The sequence below is a fragment of the Phaethon lepturus genome, unplaced genomic scaffold (assembly GCF_000687285.1).
Source record: "Phaethon lepturus isolate BGI_N335 unplaced genomic scaffold, ASM68728v1 scaffold55828, whole genome shotgun sequence".
In the NCBI taxonomy this organism is placed as follows: domain Eukaryota; kingdom Metazoa; phylum Chordata; class Aves; order Phaethontiformes; family Phaethontidae; genus Phaethon; species Phaethon lepturus.
The window spans coordinates 1-16,227 of record NW_010556574.1 but is presented as its reverse complement, the minus strand read 5'-3'; the positions used below and the strand labels follow the sequence as shown (position 1 = coordinate 16,227).

Below are 16,227 nucleotides of genomic sequence, written 5' to 3'. Positions count from 1 at the left end.
TTCTCGGGGAGCAGAACGAACGGGAGTGTGCCTGCTTCTCCTCTGGCCTTCGAGCTGTGTCCCCGCGGGCTCTGGTTGGCGTGAAGGAGCAGCCCGACCCTTCCCTGCGCGCCGTGCGGGCCGCAATGAAACAAAAGGGTGGTCTACAATAAAGCTCAGTGTCGTCTTAAACAGCTTTAAAAATAAGCTTTTGGGAGCGTCGGTGCGTGCCTAGCACGGGAAGCCTGTGTTTGAGAGTAGAAAATACTGAGCAAGAAAGTTGCAGTAGCCCATTTCTCCCAAGCATCACTAGAGGTAATTAGAGCCTGTGTTTCAGGGGTGTTTAATCCTTCACATCAGAAAGAGTATGAGTAACTTCATGTGGCAGTAAATGAAGACCTTTGTCTCGGTAATGGAGTAAGTAAGTGCAGGCTCAGCTAAGCTCTGCGGGACTGCACACAGTTGCTGTGCTCTGCTGGGAAACTAGTGCTGAGGAACTGAGGAGAGATGAACAAAATAGTCGGAGAAAGGAACCACGAATGTCTTTACCATTTAATATAGCTCAGCTCTCTGTTTATAATTTCTGATGTTTTGTGGCAATAGAAGCAAGTCAAAGAACCCAATGCACAAATACAAGAAGCAAATTTTCATTTCAGCCCTAAGTAGTATGTCATCCTTGACAGTCTAAACTCCTGCAAAAGTGTTAAACCCTTGCTTGTTATTTTGTAATTATACTCATCTAAATATATCTCTTGTGGTTTTAACTACTGATGTTTACCACTGTTTCAGCTTTTATTTTTTATTAAAGAAGCATTTTATTTTTACATGTTTTTATCAGAGTTTTGGGAGGATTAGCCTTCCTGTACGATAAAAATACTGAAAGTTAGAAGGAATTAGAAAATAGTATTTTCAAGGTTAGAGCTATGTAGATATCTGTGATAATGCAGCGTATGTGTGCAAATCCATGTTGTACTTGCTTTTATTTTGAGTGTGTGAATTTTCAGTTCATGCATTTGTAATTTTGGGACTTTTGGGAGCACATACAGAATGGACAAAGCCCAAAGAAAAGTTTACTTGTTCAAAAGGTTACCTTTCTGTTCAAATTGAGCTGAGTTGCATTTTGGAGGTTGTGTGGCAGGGGAGAAGGCAGTGATGATTTTTAGCATCTGTTGCAAACAGAAACTTTATCCTTTTACCTGTGTATGTATTATTTTTAATTGAAGTGTTAAGGACAAACCAGTCTTGCTTTACCTTCTTTCACAGCCCAGTGAAGTACAGTGTATGTTAGGTCTTTGTATTTATTGTGGACCTAACTGTGTGCTACACTTGGGATATGAACCATGTTTAATAACACAGATGTTCCCTTTCTTTTAAAAGGGTTATGTAAATGGGGTGCTTGTGTCCTAACAGATGCTTTCACTTGTATTTTTTAGTCCTCTGCAAACTGAACAGCAGGGCACAAAGCGCCCAGAACCATCTTCTGCTAAAAGTTTGGTTGATATAGGCACTCGGAGGATCTTCTCATCAGACCATGATATCTTCAGGGAGAGTGCCAGAAAGTTCTTTCAGGAAGAAGTGCTGCCTTTTCACGCAGAGTAAGATACTTCTTAAACATTCTGGCTTGTGAAGTAATATGTATTTTTCCCACAGAGTGCTTTTTGGGGTGTTAGTCTTAATATGACAGGATAAACAGGCTATCTGTTTTCATTTACAAGCTTTCTATTTCAAATTTACTCAAATAAAACAAACCTGCATATGAAAATCATATATACCCCCCCCCCGACATTGCACATAATAAAAATTCGCCGTGTTCTTTGAATTCCAGCGTAGGCAATCTGGCATCTTCATCTTAGGCCTATGAACAGACAAATGAAGTTTGCAGAGATGCGGCGACAGTGTCCCTGCTTGTAGGTATTTATTCTGACACCAGTGTCTTGGGGCTAGAGTTAAGAGAGGCATTTCAATTCCGATGCTATTGTACTGCTGTCATCCAAAAAAGCATTGACGGTGTAGTAGAGGTGTTATACTAGTATTGAACTAGAACTGGAGAGTGGTTTTTGCCCTTATTTTAGCTATATCCAATCATGTTCCAGTTGGGAAAAGAAAATAAATGAACTCAGAATGTGTTTTTGAACAGAAAGCGTTAAACTGTAGTAGTGTCTTAAGCAGTCTTTACTTGAAAAACATTCCTTTGAAAACACCAGGGGATGGTGAAGGGCTTATTCTTTAAATACACTGCTAGATGAGTTTCCTGATGCAACTCGAAATGTGTATCCACAAACAGTTGAGAAGGCACAGTTGAGTGGGTGGGGTGTTGTGTCTCTGGGGCAGAAATGAACAGCAGGAGGTACTGGAAACAGCTTACATCAGGGTTGTTGCCAACTGTTTTTTTTATCCTGAAACCATGACCTCAAAGTAGCTTGCTCTTCCACTGTATACTCATATTCTGTCCACAAAAACAGATGTTTTCCTTCATCTTTTGTTAGAATGACTTCTAGTGTAGGTTTGTGAACAGATACTGGCTCTGCTTGAGGTTACCAAAGATCCTGCTTGCTAGCTTGCCGACACAACGATTTCCTAGAGACACTGGAACAAGTTGGACTTGTGTTCTTGCATCACTTCAGCGACCTATGAACCATTCTGTTCTCACACCTTTCAAGTAAACAAGGAGGCTTCAGGCATAGTATGTTAATCAGCTGGGCTGATGCGAAGAGACAAATGTGGCATCAGCGAATCCAGTTGTGGATTATTGTGAGGAGGAGAAGCCTTGGTGATGGGCGAAGAGGACAGGAATGGCCCTGAAGTGGGGGGGAGATAGTAATAAGAGAGCTTTGTTTAAGACTTCCAACGTAGGAGCAAAAGTTCTGGGAGGTTAAATATGTAGAATAAAATACTTGATTAACTGTGGATATGTGCTGTGGTATAGCTCTGCTGCATATAGGTGTGTCAAAGAAGTGTCTCTGATACAATCTGTCTAACATAATTTTGAATTTGTGTTTTTTTAAAAAAAAAGACAAAAAAAAAAAGCTGGGCCACTAATGGCCATCCAACTTTCTGTTGAGTTGGCAAACTCCATAAAGAGGCACTATTTTTTTCAAGAGTGATTCCTGTGGTGTTAAAGTTTGAAAACTGTCAGCAGATAAGCCTGAACTATATTTACAAACTTGAAACTGCCTTAAGGCAGTAATTTACCAAGATACAGTACTAACTTGTAATAAGTGCACAGGGGCCGTTTTTGGTTTGTTTTTGTTTTTGTTTTTTTTTTAATACAGAAGTGACTTAACGTGTTAACGCTTGGTTCTTATAATGCAGTTCTTATTGGTAGAGTTGAATTCTTTCACAGAAGATGCTGATGTGTTATACTTGTTTTGTATGTGGGGAAAATGGAATGTCAGGAAGATAAAAGACCTGCTTGTAATTATCCAGATGGTTGTGGCTAAATCTCCTAAATCCCAGTCTGGTACTCAGACCAATAGGCAGCACTGCCTCTCATAACAAGGCTTAAAGAGATGTCAGGTTATATGTTGGAAGCAGAGGTTCAAACTTGTTATACAGTTGGTGCCCCTGTAATGCCAGTGGCATCTGTGGACTTGAAGAATAGAAAACTTACTACTAAGCCACAGCTTCTTAGCTGCAAAATATATGTCTGTGTACCCTACATGTGTGGTATTGAGACTGAAAGTTTCTTTCCATGCAGTGAAACCTGGCTGCGGGTGTTCTTGTGTGCGGCAGCAGCCATGACAAATAAACAGTAGCACATGGGGGATTTAATGCATGACTGTTCTTGTGTTCCTCTTGCAGATGGGAGAAGGACGGCCAGGTGAGCAGAGAGCTCTGGGAAAAGGCTGGACAGCAGGGTTTGCTGGGTGTTGCTATTGCTGAAAAACATGGAGGCATCGGAGCAGATATTCTCTCTTCAGCTGTGGTCTGGGAGGAGCAGTAAGTACTAGATGCTTCAGGAAGAATTTCAGTGGTTTGCATCAAGAGACTATTTTTTTTCTGTAAGATGTCTTCATGGAATATGTTTGCTTACAGAAAATGGTGTTACCTTGCTTGTGGAAAAGATAGTTTAGATGTCTGTAAATCCCTCCTGTTTTAAGTATCCTGGATGATTGTTTAAGTAACAAATGTCATGGTGCTCCACTGTTAGGACTTTATGGCTGGGGAAAGCATTTTTGTTAGTCTGGTAGGTTATATACCCATTTGGCTGTGAAAGTACATTATATAAAACAGTACAAGTGCCACAAGCTCAAATTGTCTGAGACATCTGTGTGGTGGGGCTTTCTTTGTTGTTGGGTCTGTGTTGTAACAGTGTAAAGTTCAATGTTTAAATCTTAGTAGTACTTTTTTCTGAACTTTGTTTTTCCCCACTCCCCAAGAATGTATGTTAACTGTACGGGCCCAGGATTCAGCCTTCATTCAGATATAGTCATGCCCTACATTGCAAACTATGGCTCTGAAGAACAGATTAAACGCTTTATCCCTGAAATGGTTGCAGGCAAGTGTATTGGAGCTATTGCCATGACAGAACCTGGGGCTGGCAGGTAAGCTAAATAGTAAAACAATGGTCTTAAAGTTATGTTCTGTCTGTTGATTTGTCAGTGAAAAAGATTCTAAGCCTCCTGGTTATATGGTCATTTTAGTGACGGGACAATATCCTAGGTTAGGTAGGACCTGAAAAAAACCTGTTCTGTATGGATTAATTTATTATAGCTCTGTAATTTCAGGATATTTGCTCAGAATCCATTTCCGTATTGTCCCACTGTGGGCAAATATGCTTTGTACTTGCTTTTATAGCCTGAGTTTATAGTTACTAACTTGCCTGTCATGTAAGTGTACTCTTAATATGAAACATAGCAGGAGAAAATTACATGCCTCGGTAAAGAGGGCTTGACTTTACTATTAGCTTTTGTTGTGGAACAGAACATCTTATTTTCTGTCCTCTGAATCCTTTCAAAAAGAGAAATGTCCCTCCTTGCCCATCATTATTGAAGGGCAGACAGCACATGTTTGGAGGAGATGCAGCTGGTCTGGCCAGTTTCCAAAACAGAGAGAGAGAGTGAAGAGCAAAACCTGTTGGTGTCATGCTTCTACAAATGGTAGATGTTGCCAGTGGCTTTTTACAGAGCCCCCTGATCAGGGTTGAGCCCGCTTGGAGGATGTGGTTTTGTCTGGTGTTTGTCATCAAAGGCATATTGGTGTAAGGGGATACTGACCTGTTGATGTCAGTGCTTGTATTACACCACCTTCCACAAGTAGATAAAGTTAAAATGGGACCTCATGCTCTTGTACAATTGCATAGATTTATCATCCCTTTCTGTGGTTTCTGTGCATGCTTGTGGTTTGTGTTGCACCCTAAGCTAATTTCACCATGTTTCACTATCTTCATATGTGTTTTCACTGAGCCTGTGCCTGGACGGTATAAAAACTACCTTATTTTATACTGGGTAAAATTCAAGATACAAATTGTAGCTTCTGGAATGTTTTCTTGAAGGACCTTATGAATTTCATTTTAGTGACTTGCAGGGAGTACGAACATACGCAAAAAAAGATGGAAGTGACTGGATTCTTAATGGGAGCAAGGTAAGTGAACAGATGTACATACCGCTTTGGGAACTGAATGCATTTAGACAGTGAAGGATGTACACCACTGTTGGTATCTCCCCCCAGGCTTTTTACTTCTGTTTTTTGTGGGTTATGTTGTAGTTGTTTTTTTTTCCCTAGTTACATTTTTTGTAGGACTTAAGATATTTCTGTTGCTGACAATTTACGGATCAATTTATGGAAGGGCTTGAGTAGGTTCTTTTTGTAGCTTTTAAATAACCCTATGAAAGGCCTATTTTCCCTTAAACTGGGAAGAAAAGGGGGGGGGGGGGGGGGGGGGTGGGAAAACCCAACTCCTGCATAATATAAGCAGGACCAGAGCTGTTTTTTAGTACTGAGGTTGAACAATGACATACATACGCTACCACTGTGAAAACTTGTGTTGCCACAGTGCAAGCTGTGGAATTTTTATTCAGGAGCCTGCTGGTCATGTTAGGAGAAAAAAAAACCCAACTGCATCAGATGTTCTTCTCTGTGTGTTCTCAAGCTGTTGCAAAGTTGGCAGCATTAACCTCTTCTTTCATTGCCATAATGAAAAAGAAGGAAGGCAGAACTAGTGTTCAAGTAGAAGTGTGGGTTCCACAGCTTTTTTTTTTTTTAATAAAGCTATGAAATGTCTTAATCTTCTTTCTCCACCCCCCACCCCTCTTCTTCTGTACCCCTGCTGATAACATGGCAATGATAGAGACTTCTGGTCTGAGCAGAATTCCAAGTGGCAAGAATGTGTGCAAGCAAATATGTATGTGTAGGTGTTCAAAAAGATACTTGCTCGTGCTGCACGGTTCAAGTCAAGCAGGACAGATAGCTCATTTCTTTTGTTGGAGTTAAGATGGATCACTTTGGCAGGTTTGAGTAATTCTACAGGATTATAGTAAGCAATTGCGACAAGAAGCCATTGATAGTTTTGCGTGTTATACCTTGGTGATTTAATTCTAGAAAAGAGAACCTCTGTGTTCATTGAATATCTACATTTGATACCATATTCCTTCTTTATCAGACAAAAGAGAGCTGTGCGTTCTCTAACTTCACACTTCTGACCCACACAATACTTCTCAAACTCATTCCTACTTTAATAGACCTTGTTCCAAAACACTTAATTCAGAAAGCTTAAAGTTTTTCTGGATACTTAAACCTTGCCTTTCAGTTCAGCTGTGAAAGTGCCAGTGTAACTTTTTTCTGCTGCTTGATGATCTCTTCTTAACTTCTATCTACCTAGGTCCTTGCTTTATTCCAAGTTGCATTTTTTTACAGGTATTCATCACTAACGGTTGGATGAGCGATGTAGTGATCGTGGTTGCAGTTACAAACCGGGAGGCCCGATCTCCTGCTCATGGGATCAGCCTTTTTCTGGTGGAAAATGGAACAAAAGGTTTCATCAAAGGACGCAAGCTGAACAAAATTGGCCTGAAAGCTCAAGTGAGTTCATACAACCCCTAACATGTAAAAGACTTGGAGGAAATCTAAAACCACTTAATGCTTGGCATTAGCTAAATAAATACAAAATGGGACTGTGGTGCTATTCTAGCTCTTAGGCTTTAGAGCACAAACGATATACATGCAAAGTGTGTATGCTGGGTTTGCCTATGGAAGCCTGAAGTATGTGATATGCAGGGAGAGGGTGAGGAAGCTGCATTTCTTCACTCTGAAGAAGCCTGGAAGGACAGGATCTTATTGGTGTTTTTAGCTACCTAATGGTTGGCTGTAGAGATAGTGGAGCCAGATTCTTCTTAGAGGAGCACAGTGAAAGGGAGAGTGGCAAGGGACACAAGTTACTTTAGGGAAAATTCTAAGTAGGTATTAAGAAAAAAAATCATAAAAGTGATCAGATACTGGGACAGGTTGTGGAGCCTTTTTCTTTGGAGTGGAAAGCATAACTGGACAAGGGCCTCAGCTACTTGCTTTGCTGGAGCTGTTTTGAGTAGGAGATAAACTAGATGACTTCTGGAGGACCCTTCTCAACCTAAATGAATCTATGATTTCAAGTTAAAGTGCACGGTAGCAGGAAAAAAATGGGGCAAAATAAGTGGAATGAAGAGATGAAAATACCAGGCTATAAACTGTCGCATTTAAAATCCTCTTAGGACACAGCAGAGCTGTTTTTTGAAGATGTGCGGTTGCCAGCCAGTGCCTTGCTTGGAAAAGAGAACAAAGGCTTCTATTATCTGATGGCAGAGCTCCCTCAGGTAAGAGGAACGTGACTGTTTGCTGTCCGTACGGAGAATACGGAGACAATTTTTGTCACTGCAAGAATCTGCCTTAGTCTTGAAGATTATGTATCATGGGGAGCCAGTTTGGGATGTCTGTAGGCAACATTGTGTTGATATTGCTGCTATTTAATTGAAGTACACAGTTGCTAGTGCTAAAAGTGCAATTCTTTGGACATTGGTAAAAATGTCAGCATCCCACCAGCTCAAAGCTAGATCTCTTAACCCAGCTGTTGAAGAACCTCCTCGAGTAGTGTATTTAAAAGAACATACCACAGTTTTTTCTTGTCTACTTCTAGCATGGAACCACTTTGCTTAGTAAATTAAATATGGCTTGGAGGTCTCTGATGCATTTGGCATTCTCTTTAAAGAAACAAGCAAGCACTGTTGTTCTAGCTCTTCTACCAGTAGAAGCATGTTAAAGATATAAGGAACTCTGTCCATATAGTAAAGTAAATAAATTGTTTAGTTGCTAAAATGCTTTTCTAGTGGAAATAACGATTTATGACTTGGTTTACAAAGTTTTGGAATTACTTGGGAAGACACGGTGTGGTTTTTCAAAATGTGACTGTGTTTTGTCAAGACTATGACTTTGTATTTGCCTCATCTGGTAGGGATCATGTTTATTTAATTTTATGCTGTGAGTATGAAACCTGATCAAAGGAAATCTTTACTGCCTTAAAGAAATAGATGCAGTCATGAACAGGTTTAGCGTGATGCATCAGATGTTTTCAATGGTGCTAGAAGTAACTGTTCTGTACTTAGTTTCTGTGTTTCAACATGTTATGAGGAAGGAAAAAACCAGCCAGTTGTTTTTTTCTAGGTTTTGTTTTTTCCAGAGGTGTCCTGTTGAAATTGTTAAATAGAGTTGTTGTTTAAACTGAACAGTGAAAACAGTAATTGAAACAGAATTTGATGTGACTTTTTTTTTTTCAGTCAGTAAGAGTCCTGTGGTTGACTTGTAGCTATTTTTTTGAGGCATTGTTGTGATAGAACATTACCCGAAAAAGACTTAAGTGAGCTTCAGGCAGCAAGGCATTTGTCCCACTCATTAATTTCAGTAATGCCATGTGTCTGATTTGTACTTAGTGTGACTTATGCCCCCTCCCTTAATGAACAACACTGAACATCTGTGTCCCAATTGTGCATCTGATAGGGAGAAATGTAGGACTAATTCAACTGGATTCCGTAATTTGTGTTTCAAAAGGAGAGACTGCTAATTGCTGATATGGCTCTTGCTGGTTGTGAATTCATGTTTGAAGAAACAAGGAATTACGTGAAGCAAAGAAAAGCTTTTGGGAAGACAATTGCACACTTACAGGTGAGTTTGAGCTGAGAGACTTGTCTACAGATTCCAGTGTGCATTTGCTTTAAAGCTGTGTATGTGAAATAGTGAGCAAATGAAAATCACTGGGCAGCTTCCAAAAGACTGTTTGCACAGCTTTCACTGTTGGACTGTGGCTGTTGTTTGCATCCATGCCCATCATTCATTTTTGAAAAACAAAAATAATTAAAAAAAAACCCAACACCACATAAACTGTAATGTTAGGTATTTTACGATTCAGTTAGATAACTCCCAGCAGTGCTGCTTCTGGAAGTGAAATATGCAGGCAGAAACCATCCTGGCTTTTTGCTGCTGCTGAAGAAAAATTACCTTGTTGCTTTTAAGCTTGCATGTTATTGTCGCAAGTCCTAGTCCCATGTTCTGCTACTCCTGCATGTATTTCTGTTTCTGCCTGGAATCCTATGGACCGCAGAAGAGCTTGGTGCACGTGCAGGTGCTGCGTTCCTCTGCACATGATGCATTGCAGAAAAATGAACTTTGAGGCTAGTGCTGGTTGGGGGGTCCCAGGCTACCTTGCTGTCTGAATGCCTGCAGAGGTCTTTGTATTGAGCTTTATGGATGTTCTAATGAGATTGCTCAGCTAGCAGCTAGCTGGGTATTTAAGTGACTGCGTATGGAACTGTTGGGTCATTCTCTGTGAGCATACCTCACTCCTGACAGTGGTAGTTAATTGTGTTTTGAGACGTTTATGCCTATGCTCTTTAGTTGCAGTCATAAAACAGATGTTGCTTTCTGCAGTATTGCGATGTTACAGTTTTCCTGAAAACCACATTAGCTGTTAGGGCTGAAGCAGACCAAGCTCCTGCGTGCTTGGTTTATAGGATAGAAGTGACTCATATGGGTTAGAGGATGTTGGCTGCCTCTTTTTTTTAATATAATTTTGAAATAATTAAAAAAAAAAAAAACCCCAAAACATTTCTAAGTCCTGAGACTTACTTTGTCAAAATTAAATCTTTAGTTGTGAATAGCAGCAGAATTAGGCTCTTTAGAGGCTGGAATACTAGGTATCTTTCAGGAAATTATGATCTTAATCTGTTTTTAAAGTTAACATTCAGGAAATCCATAATTCCAGATGGAATTTTGTATGTGCAGTGTGCAGCTTTAACACAAAAGATATATATTTGCCTTTTTTAATGTAAGTAAGGGATGTTTCCTAATTTTAGTAGTTTAATGTGCAGAGACCTCAAAAATAATCTCCTTTTTTATGGTAGCCCACTGCCAACTGCCAGGTGGCCAATACACTTCATAAAGTATATTATTTTTGCCAAAATAATCCATTCTTGCATACCTTTTCAGGTTCCTTTTTGTGGCTGATGGCTAGAATATGCCTATAATCAAAAATCCTTTCTAATTGGAGCTCTGCCTTGCCTAATTCATTTAGTCATGCCACAGTAGAGTGTTTGAAATCAAATCTTTTCTTTGTAATAGTAGACTGGTCCATTATATTGTCAAGGGAAGCAAGAAGATTTTTTTCATACAATTTTAGAAATGTGAGATTAGAAAAAACTTTTGCTACTGGGTGGTGTTTTTATCCGCTCTCTACCAGAATTACAAGACGGTTGAATGCTTGCCTGGTCTGGTTTTACGTAACCTTAGAGATGGATTTGGTTTTTTTTTACCTTTTCTACCTAGAAACTCTCTTCCAATGTGTCAGAACTCAGTGTTGAAAAACTTTCTGCTAGTCTAATATTTCCTTTGTTTTTCCTTGTGTCTTTTTGCATATGACTTAAAATCTGAAGAACTGAATGCATAGAAAAAGCATTCAATAGATGATGAAATGTTACTAACTGGGGAAATTAGTGGCTCTACAGAGTGAAAGGACATTCTCCCACAAGAGGGAGCTGAGAGTGACAGAGCACTCAGTGCATCCTACTCTGTGCTCTCTAGGAATTTGGTTTCAGACTCTTGGAGTTTTTCTTTTAAGGTCATGTTTTGAGTTGGTCTTGAGAAGTAAAGGGCAGTAATTTTCTCCAGTAAGATTAGTAAAGATGTAATTGTATGGAAAGTAAGCTGTCTTCTGGTGTACAGAGCTGAAGTTGTTTGAAATGGTGATTTCTAACAGAAATACTTTTAGAAAATGCTCTGCTTTCTACTTCAAATATCACTTAAATTCTGCTTCTGCTCTTTCCTCTGCCTCCACTATCCACTTCCAAAATAAGACAGTACAGCACAAGTTGGCTGAAATGAAAACGCAGATTTGCGTGGGCCGAGCTTTTATGGACAACTGTTTGCAGCTGCATGCAGATAAACGTCTGGACTCCTCCACAGCTTCTATGGCAAAGTATTGGTATGTGGTTAAAGTAATTTGGAAGTGTTACTTGTGTGATCTTGACAGGACTCTAACGATAAAAACACTAAACTGTTCAGATCTAATGAAGAGATAAAATTACTGTCTGAATAACAACGTTGTCAGATTCTAATAGAGACCACTAGCTTTAATCATGTAATCAACAAAAATCTTAGTTATATGGAAAACCAGTGTTGGTTAAACAGATCAATTTCAAAATAATGGCATGGTTTTAAAATAGGCTTCTATTAAACAAGATCAGGACTCAGCTTTAGCTTCAAGTAAAAGTGAGTACTTCATTGGTATTTAGACAAGCATTTACATTTTGCTATAGAAAATTGTTTTTGGGTGTAGGTTATTTTTTTTTTTTAATGGGGGTAGTTGAGGTTTTTTTTTTAAAGCACAGATTTATTTGAAGCTCATATGATACTTTTTAGTTAATGTTACTTAGCAATTGCTGTTTGGCCCAGCTAGTTTTTGAAGCTCTCTGGTTTTGGGAAGAAGTAGTTGGCTACAGCTATTGCTGTAACTGAGACTAAACAGTGCTTTATTTTATTGGCCAAAACTCGTCCTCCCTCTCCCCGTACTTGGTGGTGTTATCTGTTAACTCAGGTTTAACCAGAGAAAGCTGGATGAGTGGCACACTTGTGGAACTTGTATAGTTTTATCTTGCTTGCAAAGATCAGAGAAAAAAAAGTACATCAGACATGAGCAAATAATTTTATGGAAGATGCAGAGGTTTACAGATTCTAGACTTTGAAAAATAAGTATAGAGGAAATGAGCAGAGAGTACTGAGGGAATCCAGAGAGAATATTTACAATGAAAGGATTTTGATTGAGTGCTATGCCTGGCACTGATTAGTTGTCATACCTAAAAGCACCAGGTACATAAGCAGAGTCATTCAGTTTTGAGGAGGAGGAAACAACTAGTGCCAGCTCAGATATGTAGACTTACTTCTTCAACAAATTGCCCAAAGCGAGGCATTTGAAACTCCGCCACCCTCCCAACTGTTTAGCACCACAGTGTGTTGTGGATTTCCCCTTTCCCTAACGGAGTTCCTGTGACTCCCTTCATAAAACTATCTCAGATGGTCTAGAAAATGCTTGAACGTAGAATCGCTTTATTCCCTAACGTTTCAGGAGACTATCTCCAGTTAATTTTCCTTCAAACCTTTTGTATAGTCAATGACTTGAGTTAGAGCTTTGAAGTATTTTAGAACATTTCCTAATATCTGATGAGAGGTCTGTAGGTTTTATTTTGTGGTGATGGGTTGTAAACCTAAATTAATTTGAAAATATATTTAGGAAAGACAAGTCGGCAGCAGTGAATCACTGCAACTAAAGTTGGTATAAAAAACCTAAGGATTTAATTGGATGAGCAGACAGTTTGGAGAAAAGGACTCTTACATTCTTCCATGATAAGCAATTGACTTGAATTGTCATTTTCTTTACTTTTGTTGACACTCCGAAAGATGTATGCTTAGAAACTGGGGTTTTTTGGTCTTTTGACTTGAACTTCCAGTGCAGTTAAAATCTTCTTTTGCAGTTAAATCCCTATTTTGCAGTGAGTGGTCTTGTTTAAGTATTACAGTATTTTTTAGAATTGAAAACCTATAAAATCTATTGTGGAAAATAAATGCTCCCCAGGTGATGATTATACTCAGAGAGCATCCTGGTGTGTTGTCTAGTAGGAAAAGCCTGTGATGCTGTTCATTTTTGTCAAAGCTGAGGGATTTGTTAAGAAAAGAGACTATCAACCTGCTTTACAAAAGAAATCTCTTGGCCTGTGAGAAAGGTAAACAAGCCTGTCTGTTTTGAAAGCTTGCTTTCTCCAAAAGCTCTTCCATAAGGAGAACAAATCTTTAGTACATTAAATTGAATGATACTTATTTCTTACTGATCATGAAGGAAGAAAAAAGTCCCTCAAAATACGAAGTATTTTAACAGCCAGCATTTAAGATCAGTTTGAGTAAAAAGTTTGGTTATATTTTTGTCTTGCTAACTTATCTGTATCTCTAAAGTTTCAAAGCAGAACATACTTCTAAAAAATTTCTTTTTGGCCATTTAAGGTCTTCTGATCTTCAGAACAGCATAGCTACGCAGTGTGTGCAACTGCATGGAGGATGGGGGTACATGTGGGAGTATCCAATTGCAAAGTAAGTGTAACGTTTCAGACTTGAATGATGAAGGATTACCAGCAAAGTGAAATGAGGTGCTTCCTTTAGGTGTAGCTGTCAGTTGTTCTGTGTTAGTACTGATTTACTGTTCCTTTTCTCATCATGTTTATTGAAAGGCAATCTACTGTACAGATGTCTGCAGGAAGGCTTTGTTTTGATTCTCCAAATAATGCATAAGCTGTTGAGCAATTATTATCTATTTTTTCACAAAATAGAAGTTGCTTTTCTAGAATGTTAGTTGAAAACCCAGAGAAGCAATGTAAAAATAAAAATGAGGAGAGCTAGTTTGTATATTTTATCTGAAATTAAATGCATACGTATGAAGGAAAGAAAACATGTTGGTCAGCCTAAATCTTGTGTAATACCACAAAATAACAAATTGCCTAATCAAGAGCATGACTGGCTACATTCAGCTTTTTTCATACCTTTTTAAGTGAAAAGGTTAAGAGATTTATATTGTAGAAAGAGGAATTTGCCATTTCAAATTTTTTGCTTACTTGATGAATTTAGGGACATTTATGGAGTTCTCTTATGTATTCCTTATGTATTAGCTGTGAAGATGCATTTCCTTTTGTGTACATGCCGTTTGCCATGTTAAGAGGAGGTTTTGGTGCTTTTTTTTTTTTTAAAAAAAAAAGGGGGGTAATCTGATAGTAGAAATAGCAAACCCAGGAAAACCATCTGCTGTGCAGTTGTCATAAGCAGATAACTTAAACTAATTCTTTTAACTGAGTAGGTTTTGATTTTATTTTTTCCTAAATACATTAAGAGTATGAAACATTGCTTTAAAGTTACTTTTTTCTTGCAAGTTTTTAATGAGTGTAATAGGGTGCAGAACACTCACATATCCTACTGAACAGGAAGGCCAGCAAGGCCTGTTCAGGCTCTCCTCAAACCCCTGCTTACCTGTGTGTGCATACATGTTATCCATACAGGGTTTTATTATCCCTGTAGTTCAGCAACATGCATGTTTCCAGAGAATGGCACATTGCTCTCTGTATAATGAAGCAGAATTAAGCTGGAAAAGCACATGGTCATAGTCTTGTGTGCCGTCACCAGCTGTGCATGTACCTGGGCCGAGTCCAGCGTGAGGATGGAAACGGTTTGGCTGCATGCAGCTTTTCGGCTGCTGGCCCAAATGGAGCTGGAGCTGGTGTGAGTAGAAGGCTGTAGCCAGCTGATTTGACACCAGTTGTCACTTTCTTTTCCTCCCAAGGTGTTTGAGTCCCACCTCGAAGAAAGAACTGACAGCACTGTTAGTCCTCCTGACAGGATCAGACAGGCCAGGGCATTAGAGCAAATTACCATGATAGCTATCAGTTTGGCTCTGCAGGAGTTGTTTTTTCACAACGGGGAGTAACTGGGTCTTGCAGTTCACGCAGGCATGCTGTTCTGTGGGATGTGTGTGGTGGGTGAATGGGGGCTTTGGTGTCTGGTGTTGAGTTAATGCTCAGGTAATGTTGAGGAAAGGAGGGATCAAGAATTGGGGGGGGGAAGCTGGTAGGAGTCTGGTTTTATAAAGCTTTATTTTTATTTAATTAGGGGGATAGTGGAAACTCTACAACATAGACAAAAATCAGGGAAGAGGTACTGATCAAATTCTTAGTTTGGTACAGTACCTTGGAAAGGTGAAATATTTTAGGCAGTTGAAACCTCTTTGAAAATGTGAATCACTTCAAAAATGGGAATAGCACACTTGAAAAAGAAGGATCTTCAAAGATAAAACTTTCATATTTTTTTTCTTTTGATTGTATGTCCATTCTGAGTAGTTGTTTTTAACCTTTCCTTGTTTTTTTTTTTTTCCCCCCTCAGAGCTTTCGTGGATGCCCGTGTTCAGCCAATCTATGGTGGCACCAATGAAATTATGAAAGAACTTATTGCTAGAGACATTGTCAGTGACAAGTAGGGCAGATGCTTACTATTTTGCAGAGTCTTCCAGAATCCTTTTATATTAATATATGGCATAAAATCACACATCAGAATGTGAGTAACACAAATGTGGTGTATCATATTCTTTCAAGGAAGTGGCACTTTAAAAAAAAAAAAAAAAGAAAAGTGTTAGTAACAACAGTGTGCTCATGCAGCATATCTAATATTTAATGAACTTTCAATTTAAATATGTTTGGACAAGACGGAGTAATTCTCTGGGTTCCACAAGTTCTGGTAGCGAATGGTGGTTTTGTGTCTGGAACATTACAGGTATGTTGCTTCTCAGGATCAAACCTCTTGTCCAGAGAAGGTGCATTCTTAACATTTAACGTTCGTTTATTTGTTGATATAACTTTGAATTTGTATTTCCCCTTGACAAGTATCACTGTGTCAAAGTAGAACTTGAAACTTTTGCTACCGTTGCTATACACCTGCTTACTGTGCAGCAGCCACCCACTGCAGGGAGGGAACGTATGGCTGACCTCTATGTTTACATGTAACCCAGAATGCCTTATTTTAATTACTTTATTCAAATAAATAAATATAATAAAGTATTTCTATGCAATCTCATTGTTGTCTGTGTTACTTCAAAGCCTGAGGGAGAACTGGGGTGCTTCCTCTGTGCCCAGGTTCACCTCAGGGCTTTGAGGGTGAGTTTTGAGGAATGGAATGTGATGCTGGTGATTATTTTCAAATACTTCC

The 16,227-nt window shown here is 39.0% G+C and overlaps 1 protein-coding gene across 1 annotated transcript; it reads left to right on the top strand.

The window, feature by feature from the left end:
- Positions 1-391: 391 nt before the first annotated feature.
- Positions 392-15,619, top strand: ACADL (acyl-CoA dehydrogenase, long chain). The gene is made up of 11 exons (XM_010292500.1): positions 392-396; positions 1,413-1,574; positions 3,781-3,918; positions 4,359-4,523; positions 5,496-5,562; positions 6,835-6,999; positions 7,665-7,766; positions 8,995-9,108; positions 11,292-11,419; positions 13,489-13,575; positions 15,409-15,619. Exons 1-11 carry the CDS (start codon positions 392-394, stop codon positions 15,500-15,502), a joined length of 1,227 nt encoding a protein of 408 aa, XP_010290802.1. The 3' UTR covers positions 15,503-15,619.
- The last annotated feature ends 608 nt before the right edge of the window (positions 15,620-16,227 follow it).